The 15,566-nt window shown below is 42.5% G+C and overlaps 1 protein-coding gene across 20 annotated transcripts in view; it reads right to left on the minus strand.

Annotated features, from left to right (window-relative positions):
• Window positions 1–15,566, minus strand: part of ANKS1B (ankyrin repeat and sterile alpha motif domain containing 1B) — a 1,053,015-nt gene that overhangs the window by 80,832 nt on the left and 956,617 nt on the right. For all 20 annotated transcript variants that reach the window (XR_007402223.1, XM_025439286.3, XM_025439282.3 and 17 more), the window contains one exon: window positions 74–181. Coding sequence is in view for 15 of the 20 variants with exons in the window: in XM_025439286.3 (XP_025295071.1) it covers window positions 74–181 (108 nt within the window). In the remaining 5 variants the exon portion in view is untranslated. The remainder of the gene's footprint in view (window positions 1–73; window positions 182–15,566) is intronic.

A 15,566-nucleotide genomic window follows, 5' to 3' on the forward strand; every position in this document is an offset into this window, starting at 1 on the left:
CATTTTATTTTATTGCACAAAATAATTTTTGAGGATAAGAGTGGAGAACAAAACGAACTAGCGGGGCACTTACCCTGAGGGTGATGGACCGAGGGGGCTTCTGTGGTGGATCGTCGTGCAGCCTGTCTCCCAGAGATGCCAAAATACGTTTCCTGTGGCCAATCAAATTGATTTTTAAAACCTGAAACGACATATATTTGGGTTAAATACTTCATTTGAGAGAAAAAAAATTTCACATGCCCTAAAAGAAGAGAGAGTGAAGGGATTTGTGCAGTTACCTCCACCCCATGAGAGATGTGGCATGAAATTAGAGTGGGCCCTTGACTCTGGAAAGATGGGAATGGCACAGGCCGAGTCCAGAGGGGCAATGGGGTAGGGACGGTGCTCCTTTCACTCGAGCTGCCCTAGCACTGGGTTCTCCACCCAGCAACTACAGCTCTTTCCAAAGGACAAGTCAAGTCTTATGCCTTACTAGCCGAAAATGCTCCAATAGCTTCCCATTCTCTTAAAATAAAATCGGGGTCCTGACCGGCCCCAAGGCCCAACAGGACTGGATGCCCTCTGCCTCTTTCTGTGTCCCTCCATTCAGGATGCTCACACTGGCCTTCTCTGTTCCTTACTCATCCTTGTCTTGGGGCCTCTCTCCCTTTTTACCTGGAATGCCCCCCTCAAGATTTGCAAATGACGCCTTCTCATCCCTCTGGAGCTCAAGTGTTGTCTCCTCACAAAAGCCTTCTCCCCCACCTCGCTGAGAGAACCACGTCCTCAAACCCCCGTCATACTCTACCCTGTGATCCTCTTTTTGTCATTTTCTGACATGACTTTGTTTATAGGACCAGTGTCTGTGTGCGCACGCGTGTGTGTATACACGCCTCTCTCCCCCAGGTAAGCTCCCTGCAAGCAGGGCCTGGTCTATCCGCATCATTATGATTTCCCCAATGCTCAAAGCAACTCTTGAAATAATAGGGGCTCAATGAATATGAAAGATTGAAGTTCATGTAGATAGAAGTAGCAGAGTAGGGTTAGAAGCAAGCACTGCCCACCTGGGGGAAGACTCAGGGTCTCCCTGGGACGGGATTTCAAAGGGCACTTCCTAGAAGAGATGACAAAGGGAACCAAGACTTGAAGAGAGCCTCAGTCCCCACCCCTTGCAACCTGCTTTCCACCATCCCAACATCCTTCTCTGGAAAGGGGTTCTTCCTGCTTCACAGAAGAGGAGCCTGAAGTTCAGGGTGGTTAAGTAGCCTATCTGAGGGCCGGTACGTGGTAGCTTTGGGATTTGAATCAGGGTTGCTAGATTCCTAAACCTGTTTTACTCCCAAGTAAACTGCAAAGTTTGGGCATGTCTCCAAATATTACTGACTTCTACAACAACATGTTGTAAATCCATTCATAAGAAATGCTTTAACCTTTTCGTTGCCCATGTGTAGTTAGTTCTAGGGCAGAACTGGGACTCTTGGGCTACTGGTTCCTAAAGTATACTCTCCACTGTATAAGTGATTTAAAAAAAGAAAAATCTCTCTTTTCAAGTTTTAAAGGGGAGAGAGAGGCATTTCTTTGGCATTCATCCCATGCCACCTTGAATTCTGAATTGCCTGTTTGTCAGAAGCCCATTGGCCTTTCTGCCTCAATTGATTCAGATTTCAAACCAGCAGTATGCTCTACTCCTTTCATACCCACTCTCTGACCCGTGTCTGTCGATAACAGGGTTGGCAAATGTTAATCCAGGTGAGCATCCACAGGTACCATTTCCCTATGATTTTGTAGACCTTCACCTTGCCAGGCTGACGCGTCCTCATCTTTGCGGTTCACCTCCATACCATAGCTCCTTTCCATTCCCCCACAGATCATTTCAGTCGCTGTCCCCTTCTCCAGCCCTATCACAACTGCTTAAAGATCGTCGAACAAATTGCTCACAACATTGCAGGTACGAGTGAACCATGGCTTTACATTTGAGCAGGATGCGATTTTCTGCTTTTAATGCCCCTGCTTAAATGTCCCTTTCTAAGCGCTCCTGATTTCTGGCTGTCCTTTTAGCGGCAGCAGGAATAACTAGGGACGAAAATCTACACTGACATAGGGGAGGATTCAAAGCCCTTTAATCTTGGAAGGATGGTTTGTATTCCTTACCCTATGGTTGTCCGTGCAGAAGCCCTACTCCTGTAACCCTGTGTTGTCTTTCTGCATTTATATTAGCCAGCTTGGCGTTTCCCTATCTGGAGGAGTTTAGCAGGTTTCACAAATCTGGGATTTCACCATATACTCCTCAGATGATTTATAAATAGGCTCAACAAGTACGGTTCCAATGCCCGTGACTTGCAGGCAGCATTGTTTATACGATCCAGAGAAATGCCCTGATATTTTTGCATTGTTCCTTTCTTTTCTTTTTTTTTTTTTTAAAGCATCAAGATCAAGGAATTTCTCCATTTCAGAAAAACACCACATTCACCTTTTCAAATGTATTTGCAAATCTAAAAAACACTACATTTTCTCATTCCCTTTTATTCTTACTCTCAATTACCTTGCCAAAAGGCTTCTATTGAATATAATTTCCTTCCATAAAATCCCCACTGCCTTCCTCCCAGTAGCTAATTTGACCTGATGCTCAGGCTGCAACCATGGGCCCCTGGGTCCTGCTAAGAAATGGTTTTTATAATAATAAAGACCTTCAAAATTATTCTGACAAATAACTGGCACTAACTAACAACTGGAAAGACTAAGCTGGCATAACCTCCACTACTGCCTTTGGTTTACTCTCCCATTACTTCATTTGGGGCGAGGTACCTTCCCATCTCAGCTTTCTCACCTATGACACAAGGGAGTCAATGCCAATCCCCGTGTTGTTGGGAAAATGAAGGGTGAGACTGTAAGAATAACCAGCAGAGAGAAGAGAGAATCTTCCTGGTGTGCTTATTTGTTCGTGGGCTCTAAAGATGCATGGAAATCCTAACCCAGAGAGACAGGGACTTAGTGGGTTTGAGAGAGTTAGTCACGTCGCACAAGTTGGCTGGTGTTTGCAGGCAGAGATCTGGCTGACCTTGGAAAAACTCCCATTGACGGGACAGGTACTGGTAGGAATGGGTCTAGTGTCTAGCTATTAGTTTAATACTAGGACCTAATCGAAAAGAATGCATGCTAATCCCTAAGAGGAGGTACGTTGAGACAGTCCTCTACCCTGGATCTCCACTGCTGCCTCTTCCACAGAACTACCTGGAAGAAGGTATAATACAGGAAACAAGGCCAAAGAAAGATTGTTAAATGTCCTTACTACCTACAGCCCACTGACAAGTCCTTGAAACAAGCAGCGTGACCTTCCTCCAGGGACTCAGCTGCCTCGATGATACTACTTTGCTAAGGGCAAAAGGCAATCTTAGCCCGGCCCCCAGGACCACGTGAGTCTATTTGAACATATCCTTCTGGAAACTTCCTTTATCTCTACCCACCAAGATATGCGTTGGCAGTCAGCCTCCAAGCATATGACCCCACCGATACACATATGAAGGGTCTCAGGACTGAGGGTTTACTAAACAGTAATAAATGACCTTTCCTAACAATTGCTAGCCCCCTTGGGATCCTGGAAACCTTGCTTCCAAAACATCTGGGAGGCTTACGCTCTCCCTAACCCCTCCCAACTTGAAAGTATATACTGGGCCCCTCCTCATGACCCTGGTGCAGCACTTTCTGCCCAGGGGTCCTGTCCCTGTGCTTTAATAAAACCACCTTTTTGCACCAAAGGCACCTCAGACCTGATCTACATTCAAAGCTATAGCAGGTAAACAGAAAGCTAGATACACAGAGTGAAGAAATTAACACAGAGTGATGATTCGTGTCAAAAACATTTGAGTAAGTGTCCTTATTTATTAGAAATGATCCCATATTACTGAAGATATTGATGATTACCATTTACTGAACACTGGCTATGTTCTAGTTGCGCCAGAAACTGTGCCAAGTGCATTACATGTGTGCAAATATCTCATTCAATCCTTACAATAACACTATCACTCTTATTTTAGAGATGCAACCTGAAGCAGAAATACTGAGTAACTTGTCTGAGGTCCCACCGCTAATGGTAGCATGGCCAGGATGTCCACCTGCTTTTACTACTCATCATGCTCTCCTTGCTACCAGCGTCTACAGCGTTTGGACTTAGCTACACTATTGGTTACGTGTTACAAGGCTTTTAAAAATGGTGCTGTTTTTATTTTGAAGTATCATGTTCAAAATATCTATGTTGGGTTTCGATCATCTGAAACCATTAAAATAATATAGCTTCCGTTCTGGACAAGGCTCATAGAAGTGTTAAAGCTGCAAGCCAGAAGAACTCAGGTGGGTACCTTGCAGAACTGCTTGTGCAATGCATAAATAGAGGACTGGAAGTCTGCATCTACCCAAGATTCAGTCCAAGTTGGCTAATATTAGAGTGCTAGTGGGGCTGACATTTGGCTGCAAAACTCCAAGTTGACAATAAGAGATCCGACTGGCAAGACAGTAACAGAGAGACGATTCCAAGGAAAGATTGGTCATCATGGAAAAGTCAAGTCCAAAGGCAGTTGGGTTTGCCTTGTGTAAGAACAACTGAATATCTGGTCATTGTAAGCAGACAGGGTAATAGTGGAATCCTATCACCCCAAGCACCAAGTGATGATCAGTAAGTTTGCAAACCTTTGGTTTTCAAAAAGCCAGTGCCATGGTTACTGTGATAGAGAAGATTCCTGTATGGTTTTCATTATTGCTTGAGTGGAAGTGAACAGCTTATAAAAGGAACCCAATGAGGATAATGGGGGTAAAGTAATGGTAATATAGTGGGGATTTAGCCATTCTAAGGTATTGAGCCAATTCAGTTCAATTCAAAAACCAATATTGTGGAGTGACAATGCTGTAATGTTACATCTTTTACGTTTCTGGGTCTAGTCATGGGAATTCTCCTAGATGATAGCATGACATTTACCTTCACACTGAATAGGCTCACGTCATAATATATATCATGGCCCCAGTGAAAGCATACTTAGACTTACTTTTTTTCTTTTTAAATTTAATATAAGTTAAATTAATTTATATTAATTATAATAGTTATAATTAATATAATTATATAATGTAAATTAAACATGTTTTTTCTTTGCTTTTAGAAATTAGACAATGTTTTGATTGTAATAAAAATACTGTTTTCTTCTCTATGACAGAAAATACAGAAAAACGAATAAGAGAACGATTTCCTCATAGGCTATAAATGTATAGATGCACTTCCTTTCATTCTGTCCCCATGATTATATTTCACAGTAGCCATAACATATGTACAATTTTCACCTTGATTTTTTCCCCCAATATTAAAGCTAAAACAGTTTCCTACATACCCAACTCTCAGTAGACATTTTAAATAACTCCATATTACCCTATTATTGCTTTTGAGAAGCATGACATACTTTATTATCCATTCCCCTTAATGTTGGAAATTCAGATTGTGCTTCTGTGCTGGATAGCAAACATTCCATGTACTAAAAAAAAAAAATCCTATAATCCTACAATTTCCATTTTCATGGCCATGTTTGCATAGACACAATATAAAAAACGCCGAAGAAAACTGCGACAATGCTCATGAGTTACGAAGAAAAGTCATGTAGCGACCGTCTGTCTCCACGTTCCGCACGAAATCTCAATCCATTTATCGCTGGCTGGACCAAGTCCTCCAGGGAGAATCACAAATTCTCATAATGTTCCTCAGTGTCACATTTTGCATGTGTTATATTTTGGAGCTGCGACTTGGCTGACAGACGTGAACTAACACGTGTAGCCGAACACTCCAGGGATTACGCACGCAGCAGCGCCAGGCACACCAGTACTTCTCCTTAGCACCACCAAGGGGATGCCCCTTTTTTATTTAGAGAGGGATTTTTATTTAAATGCTATTTAGGACGAAACAGCTTTATTCTGCATTCGGAACCCTCCTCTCATTTTAACGGGGCAGATAATTTCCCTTTTCCTTTTCTAGATGTTTGCCAACTAAGGAGGGCGGCTCTCGCCAAGTCTAGAGCGTGCATCTGGCTGCAGAGTGGCCTCTTCTAACAAAACTGCAAGCATTCCGAGGAATTGCTGTTCCTAAATGCCCAGAATGGAAGCATCCACCATTTGAGGTGGATGCTTACCTGCGTTGTTCTCATCTGCAGAACTAAAATTGCAATTAAATGTGAAAGGTTCCCCCCCACCTCCCCTTCCTGGTAGTAATTTCTAAACACTTTCCACCTGAAAGCCATCAAGGCAAAAGTGCCTGTGTTGTCATCCGATTCCAACTCCCACAATGCCGGAAATCTTTGTTTGAACTCGCATTTGATTTTTGCCTGTGACATTTTCTCTCCTGTTTCTTGGGCTGTAATAACCCATGCCTGGTATAATATGGTGGCTAGCAGGCGCTCTGAAGCAGAACATCATGACATTTTGCTTTCCCCCTGATTCTTCTTCCAACTAGGGAAGTGAGCATTAACGTCTTTGAGTCGATATTAAAGTTGAGGGATATTAAAGGGACAATAATGATCTTAGGCAACACACATTTGTTGGATGTCTTTCACATATAACCACCATGTCACACAATTAGTGAGCCACAAAGAAGAAAAAAATATTCAGTCCTCTAGGGCTCTCAATTCGGCAGATGGAAAAAAATATTTAAAAAATGGGTGTGTGTATCTGCCTGTCAGTTATCTATATGCGTATGTATCCATGTATCATCCATCCTTCTGTATCCATCCATCCTCTCTCCATCCACCTATGTATCTATCATCCATTCATCTCAATCTACGTGTCTACACAGCATGCCAAGACTAAAAGGGATTTCTGTGGATTGAATGAGAATGACTAGGAAGCTCCAGAAATCACAAAGCATTGAGCTAAGGCATGATTTCTCTTTGAAGTGTAACAGAAACGTTAAACTTTTTTACCCTATCCTTAAATAAACCTATCAGCAAAATTTTTACTATCATCTTTGTTATTTAAATATGTTATTATAGATAGCTCTGGGTCTATTTTAGATCAAGAACCATGCCTTTCACTTCTCCAGCCCTCTCTTTTGTTCATGTAAAATTTCCTTTGCTCCAGCCAAATCTCCTTCACGGCTCCAACTGTGCCACATACCTTCCTTTGGCTTAAAGACACAGCACTTCTGTGTGTTCTATGAATATGGATACGAATGCCATGCTCTCCTTTTCATTAGAATGTTGCAAGGATGAAGTCAAGATCCACCTAAAGCTTTCCCTGCTCACCTTGGACTACTGCACCCTCTCTCTCTGAATTGCTCCAGTATCTGAGGGCTGCCCTGGGCTGCTGACACTAGGTATATATACCCTGGTTTGTACTGCTAGCTCTTTCTACAGGTTCTGTGTCTTGCCTGTTCAACCCAACTGCAAGCCCCAGGAGGTCAGAGAACAGGGCTGCTGCATCCTGGAGTTCCTCATGACATGGAGCACACAAGCACCTCTTAGAGGACCGCCCCTGAAATCTCAAATCTGATCCCTTCTGCTGTGGATAGCAAACGAAGTAGGGGAGCTATCTCTGAAAGGCGGAGAGGAAAAGAACATCCAGGTCCTATTGCCTTTTCCTTTCAATTCTAGTTTTCCATTCTTTCTGAGCTCTAGCAGCTAATTCCTTTAACACAGTCTTGCCACGGATGATGGAAACCTGACTTACCTCCTATCATCTCTAACTCCTTCGCTTCACCTCTAACACTTCATTAAAAAAAAAAAAAAAGTCCCTCTGAATAGATTTTCCAGATTTTCTTTTTCTTCTGCTAAGACTTTCCATAGAAACTGCTACTAAATAATCAGCTCGTAGCGGTTTGTGTAATAGATGTCATCAAAACACAACTGTGCTACGCTAACGGGGAGGAAAAGATGTTCCAAGTCACACAGACCCAGAGAGAGCAAAGGACAGTGAGTGAAGGAGGTATGGGGGAGATGTGTGTTTTCTGAATACGGTCTGTCTCAATAAACAGGAAATACTAATTATGAGGAAATGAGATAATCTCTGCATGGAAAGAGAGACCTTAATGGCATAATTGCCTCTGAGCATTTAAGGGTTCTGGAGGTAGAAAGCCTTCTTTTGTAATCAATGAGAATCTTACGTTTATTTGTAAAGCTCTCTGAATTACCTCTTGATGAAGGTACTAATTTTCTGATTATATTTTCACATAAACATTGCTCCACAAGATTAAAAAAAAACAAACAAACCAACCAATCAGTTCCTAACTCATTTCTCTGTAAGTTACTTTTAAGTACAGCTTGCTGCAAATTAGGTTTTCATAGGAGAAATTTGGTTCGCCTTGCTCAATAACCCAATCTTTGGGATTACTGAAGGAAAAATTTGTTGCAAAAGAAAATGGGAAATATGTGCTATATCCCACATCTGAAGTTATTCTTGGAAATGTGATGATGAGCTAAAAGCATTTGAAAACTGCAAATCTCTTTGCAGTATTATTAATACATAAAAATGCTCTGCATCTTAAGAAGTGGAGAGGCCATGGTTTGGCTTATATTTTGCTAACTATGTGGAAAATTTATGGTTCTTGAGGGTATTTTTCACCTTATTTTCATTCAGCTTTTGAGATCATAAAACTTAAGATCTATTACAGTGCATGACCTGTGGTCTCAGTATCGTAAATGATATTACGTTTAACAAAAGCTCATTCGTAACAGATGCCCACATATTATACATTATACTAAATATGCAAAATACATGACTATACATATTTGTGAAGAGAAGCTTTCACAAATTGCATCTCAAGGAACGATCCTAGGTTGGTGAGGGTTATTCAGTTTTTGGATTATAAATGGTCTTTTCCTCTGCTTTTTTGCTGCCTCTTCATGCTGTTTAGCTACTTGAATGACATAACAGCCTTCATCAGTGGGTAGAATAGTGAAAGATGCGATAAATTTAAGCCAATCAATTCTGTTTCTTGTCAGTAGTTCTGATAAAAGAATGTGGTGTAGGAGGAGGTAAAAAATCTACCTAACACTAGCTAAAATTACGGCTTAAATAGCGCATCCATGGATTTTACTTTGCCTAGCTAGCTACTACCGCACTTTAGAATCATATTTCAGCCCATGTGTGGAGGAAAAAAGAATGTTCGCAGTTTAAACAAGTATTTCTTTTTTTAAAAAAATATTTTATTTATTTGTTCATGACAGACAGAGAGAGGGAGGCAGAGACACAGGCAGAGGGAGAAGCAGGATCCCAGCAGGGAGCTGGATGTGGGACTCGATCCCAGGACTCCGGGATCACGACCTGAGCCAAAGGCAGATGCTCAACTGCTGAGTCATCCAGGCATCTCTAAACAAGTATTTCTAAGGAAAGCAGATGTTGTGGGTACTGAGGATGGGCTTAAGATGGGAAAGCAGGATGATACTGAGGAACGGATTTTCAATAATCCCTTTACTTCCATTGTCACCCTCACCTCCATCTGCTTCCTTATCTCCTGGAGAATCACATAGCCATAAAACTCGGAACCACTTTATACCCAGTAGAATGGCTAAAATAAAGACTAATAATACCAAGTGACAGTAGGATGGGGAGAAACCGGAACCCCCATATTGCTAGCGGAGATGTAAAGTGGGTACAACTGCTTTTTGGAGCATGGCCCGTATCTTACACCATGAACCAGTTTCTTACCCAGAAGGTTACCAGTGGACCCAGCAAGTCCACTCCTAGGCAGCAACTCACGTGAAAGGAAATCATAGGTACGCACAGAGATTTATAAATGAATTTTTAAACAGCATTATTCATAATAGTTAAAAAGTGGAAAAAATCCAAATGTCCCATCGACTGGCAAACAGATAAGTAAAATACACTCAGTAATATGCTCAATAACAAAATAGACTCGATAATAAAAAGGAAAAGAGTAAAGGTAATGCTACAGCACGGTGAACCTCAGAAACATTATGGTAGGAGGAGGAAGTCGTACCTGAGTCTGACTCCATTTGGAGACTGTGGAGTAAGCAGGTCAGTGGTTTCCTGGGATGGGAACGTGAGCGGGTGACCGCAGTGGTCACAGAGGAACCCTCCTGGGTCATGAAACTATTCTGAAACCGGATGGCACTGGTGGTGGGACAACTGTGTAAATTCACTGAACCTCACTGAACTGTGTACCCCAAATGAGGGGCTGTTATGATTCGTAATACATTGCCATAAAGCTGTTAAAAAGACGAAAAACGCTGGGAGAAAGCCCTCGGTATTCGGTGATCAGGCCATTCCTGGAGGCCCTAACCCAGGTCGCACCAGGTGCAAAGCTCAATGCTCCTGGCAGGCGCCGGTCACCAGCCGGACCTCAGGCCCCGCCGCGGGGACCCGCGGGGCGTCCGGTGTATTTCACGGGAGGTGCGACCGAGGGGGGCTTTGCTCTGGCGCCGTGCTGCCCGCCCCTGGGCCACGGTGACGAGGGCCCTCCCTGGTACAAGTGTAACGAGCACTAGTACTTCCAACTTATCGTATCTCTCTCTCTCTCTTTTTAAAGATTTATTTATTCTGGGAGAGAGAGAGAGAGAGAGAGAGAGAGAGAGAGAGAGAGAGAGAGAGAGAGAGACAGGCAGAGGGAGAAGCAGGCTCCGTGCAGGCCCGACGTGGGACTCGATACCGGGTCTCAGGATCACACCCGGGGCTGCAGGCGGCGCTAAACCGCTGCGCCACCGGGGCTGCCCATCTCTTGTTTTTTGTTTTTTTTTTGCTTTTTTTTTTTTAAAGATTTTATTTATTTATTCCTGAGAGACCCAGAGAGAGGCAGAGACACAGGCAGAGGGAGAAGCAGGCTCCCTGCGGGGAGCCAGGTGTGGGACTCGATCCCAAGACCCCGGGATCACGACCTGAGCCGAAGGCAGACGCCCAACCCCTGAGCTACCCAGGCGCCCCCATATGTATCTCTTAAGTGTCCTGATTCTCCCAGTTGTGACATTTTGGGGTAAAAATGCTTATGCTTTCTACATGGTTCCCACAAGAGCTTCTGCATGTGTGAGGAGGAGCGGTGGTGGCGGAGCCGGGCAGGCCGCAGGGCGGGCAGCGGGTGACCTGGGATCCCCGCAGGCTCGGAGCCGGGCGGCGCCGCACTCAAGTCCGCGCGCGGCGTGAGCGACCTCCCGGCCCCGGGGAAGAGCCGTGGCACAGGCGGGCCACCCGACCGTCGCTTAGGCTCTGCCACCGCCCCCCCGCCAAGCAAAGGCGGTGTCACGGAGCGGGGGCCTGGAGCCGGCGTGGAGGGCGGGTCCGAGCGGTGGCACGGGGCATCCAGGACACCCGGAAAGCCCCAGCGCCCTCGGGCCTCGCGTTCGGCCCCCCGAGCTGTCCCCCAGGCCTCCCGGTCCCCAGGCCCTGGGCCCAGGAAGCACAGTCACAGGACCAGCTTTCTGGGTGCCCGGGTACTAGGAGAGGAGGAGCCGAGGCCGGTCGGCTAAGTCTTTCCAAGTTTATTCATTAATATAACTACCACAGGAATGATTCTGTCAAGCTGTCTTCTACTCCTTTCCCTCTGGCTGTTGTTCCAAAACCTTAATGCCAGAAGGGGAAGGCCCGGCCAGGAAAAGGTAGTGGGGAATCTGAGGGCAACTGGAAACCTCCGTCAGCAGGTAATGATTCCCAGATAATGAGAACTTTTTTTTTTTTTAATTAAGGTAAATTTTCAAGGGCTGCATTAGCGGTTCAATGTTGCATATTTACATGGCAAAACCTCAATTACCTTGACATAATGAGGTGCTGTGTTAAGTAACCTTAGTATAATGATATGCATATAGAATGTATAAAATTTCATTTAATTTTTAGAATTAGTATACCTTATGGTCAAATGACACTCCCCTCCATTATTGTTGGATCCTTATTGGAATTATTAAATATATATATGTGTGTATATATATACATATATACATATATACACACACATACTATGTTTTATATCCATTATGTAATATTTGGAATTCCAAATATATATAATATACAATATATATTCTTCCTAAATATATATATGTGCATATACATACTTCCAATATATATAGTATATACAATTTTATTTATTTATTTATTTATTTATTTATTTATTTATTTATTTATGATAGTCACAGAGAGAGAGAGAGAGAGAGGCAGAGACACAGGCAGAGGGAGAAGCAGGCTCCATGCACCAGGAGCCCGATGTGGGATTCCATCCCGGTTCTCCAGGATCCCGCCCTGGGCCAAAGGCAGGCGCTAAACCGCTGCACCACCCAGGGATCCCAGTATATACAATTTTTAAAAACATTTCATTTATTTATTCATGAGAGACAGAGAGAGAGAGAGAGAGAGAGAGAGGCAGAGACACAGGCAGAGGGAGAAGCAGGCTCGATGCAGGGCACCCCATGTGGGACTCGATCCCGGGACTCCTGGATCACGCCCTGAGCTGAAGGTAGACAATCAACCGCTGAGCCACCCAGGGATCCCCTAGTATATAAAAATATTTCGGAAGAATTCTAAATATTATATATAATATCTATTATGCATCATATATATGACCTATATATGTCTAATATATGTCCAATATATATACATGAACACATTTTCTCTTCTCTTGCCTACGTGTAGCTTGCCGAGTGCCCTCAAATTTTTCCGGGCTATTTGGAGCACTGCATAGTGTCTGAGTTATGCTCTACAAAGACCGTCTGTCCTTGGGGCACAGTGCTGCCACAGGAGGTGGCTGAGGAATGCACCCAGGCCCCAGCAACATCCCGGTAGGCTTTGCTCTTTTCAATAAATACTCAGGAGCCACCGTTTGTCATTGTCTCATGCACTGAAAGCAAGGGCTGACCACACCAGCTACCTAAAAGTTCCAGCTAATGGAGGGGTTCACAGTAAAAAAAATAATCCTCAGAGGGGGGGGCGGTGGGTGGTGAACAACTTTCAGTGTTCTCTCTGCCTCGGTTGGCGGTGACTGACAAAGCCCCAGAGCAGAGAGTCATTAAGACGGAGTCATTAGCTGCGGATGGCGCTGGTGTGTGAACGGGGCCCAGCGGGCTGTGCCGTGGTGAGCTCAGCACCTCTGCTGTAAACTATCTTACCAAGACAGGTAAAGAGGTGATATTTCCGGGGGTGGATGATTCTTTGGGGATTAGAGCACTTAATCTGTGATAAAGTAGGACACTTCCTTCAGGTTTTGAAGGCATATGAACTGCACCTTCTTGAATATCTGTCACCTCTACTCTATCTGGTGAACCCCTACACATCCTTCAACATTTCAAGACCAAGTTCAAATACTACTTTCGTGAAAGATGAAACTTCTACCAACACCCTTGTCAGTCATCCCTGTCACCTCTTGTACTGAGCGACAGCTAGGTGCTTACATGTTTCCTTTAGGCCAAAATCTTTCTTCTTGAAGGCAGAAATCAGCCTTATTCTCTTTGTATTCCTAGCATGGAGTATATTTGAAAGTGACTCACCACTAAACCACACCAGACCCAGACGGAGAAATCTCAAAACAAATAATAGTCACAGACCTTTGAATGACAGTACCAAATTAGTTATGCTCCAAGAAAAAAAAAATCTATTTAGTGTATTGTATAAAAAACAAAGTAGGGGGCAGCCCCGTGGCGCAGCGGTTTAGCGCCGCCTGCAGCCCGGGGGTGATCCTGGAGACCCTGGATCGAGTCCCACGTCGGGCTCTCAGTATGATGCCTGCTTCTCCCTCTGCCTCTCTCTCTCTCTCTCTCCCTCTCTCTCTATGAAAAAATAAATAAAATCTTAAAAAAAGAACAACAACAACAAAAACAAAGTAGGGTATATTTGTCTTGTGTAAGGTTTGTAAGCCTGTTGATTAAATTTATGAGCTCGAGACAAAAAAAACAAAAAGGAAGAACAATGATTTCTAAAAAATAGACATTGGACTATCAAATAGAAAAGTAATATCCCCACTTGTCAATATAATTCATTATAATTTATAAGCCTCCAGTGAAAATCAGGCAATAAACAGTGATTTAGTATTTGGTAGAAAATAGAGCTTAATATTCAATTGTCACTGAACTCATTACCTACATATAATGTCATTCATACAGTGAGGAATTACTCATTTTTCCTTCAAGATAATTGTAACATCAAGCTGGACACAAAACCTATATACGATGAAAAATTGGTAATTTATTCTTACACTGCCCTAGAATGATGAGATTATAGAGCATATCATTAATTAGTTAATACGTTATTCACATAGTAGACACTTGATATCTGTAAAATGCGTAATTAATGATGAAAATGCCACAATGTTATTATCATACCTATTGATTACATCATTCTTTTTCCCACCTGGGCTTAAATTAAATCTTCCTGAAATGCTTGGTTCAGTCTTTACTGGAGTCAAGTAAGTTGAAATTTTTGGTGAAGAATTTAAATGCCGAAGTTCCCTTCCAATAAAAGAAAAATGATTGTTTGACACAGAAGAATTCTAACCTCAACTTTTAAAGGAATTTACCAACATTGTTTCAGGCAAAATGCCTCAATTGTTGAAATCTCTTATTTTAATTCTTTGAGATGAAAGTGGCTTCCTTTCCCCAGTATTTCTTGTTTTTATTTAGGTTTAATCTCTCCTTTTACCAGGATTCATAAAGAATGATATTTATATCTCATGAACATGGACAGAACATGTTGAAGATTCCCTGAGGGAAAACTATGAGCAGAGGTAAAAATCACTGCAGGATCCTTAGCTCCTTAACTGCAGTGTCTCTTAGGAAAATGTCACGTATGAGAAATGCTAATTAAGGAGGCTGGGAGAAAAAGAGACGCTACCTTTCCAAACACAACATTTAAAAAACAAGTATTATTAACATGGTGGTTTTATGAAGCACTTGAATCTTACATAAGTAAGGCTTATTTTTTGTTTCCTAAAAAAAGACCGCATTTGGGCAAACGAAAAACTGAATAATTTAAATTGTGAATTTGAGAGGAAAAAAAATTTGCATTTAGCTAGGAATTTAATAAAATGCAACTTTTCAAACACTTTTTTCTTTCTATTTTGTAATAATTTACATGGCTATTTGCAAAAGCTCTAGTCATGTAGAAGCTGAAAAAGACGGGCTTCATTTAAAAATAGTAACAGTGTACTCATTTATGAGGATTTTTGTAGGGAGAAAAGGTTTTATAAACTATTCATTTCAATATAAAAGGGCTTAAATTCAAGAATGTTTAAAGCTAGTATTTGAATTTACTCCTTGGAATGGCCTCATGGCTAATATCTTGTCTATATGCAAGGTCAAACAGATGTATATCTCTGGTTAATTTGGACTGACTGCCAAGCAATTTATTAGGAAGCTGGGGAATCTGAACGATCATGGAAGACAACAGAATGAATGGGCTTTGTCTGATTAGTTCAGTTTACTTGATGATTAAATCTTCATGCTCGCAGAAAATTCACTGGACTTCCAAACGAGACAGACAGACACCCTATGACATACTTACTATTTAGAACCCTACCTTAATTAAATGAAAAAAAATCAATTTCCAAAAGGTCAGCATTAAGCGTCCTTTGTTGCTTATGTCTTTGCTGAATTATATCTCAGGAAGTAGAAAAGGTTCTTGTTACCATAAATCCG

The sequence above is a fragment of the Canis lupus genome, chromosome 15 (genome assembly GCF_003254725.2).
Source record: "Canis lupus dingo isolate Sandy chromosome 15, ASM325472v2, whole genome shotgun sequence".
In the NCBI taxonomy this organism is placed as follows: domain Eukaryota; kingdom Metazoa; phylum Chordata; class Mammalia; order Carnivora; family Canidae; genus Canis; species Canis lupus.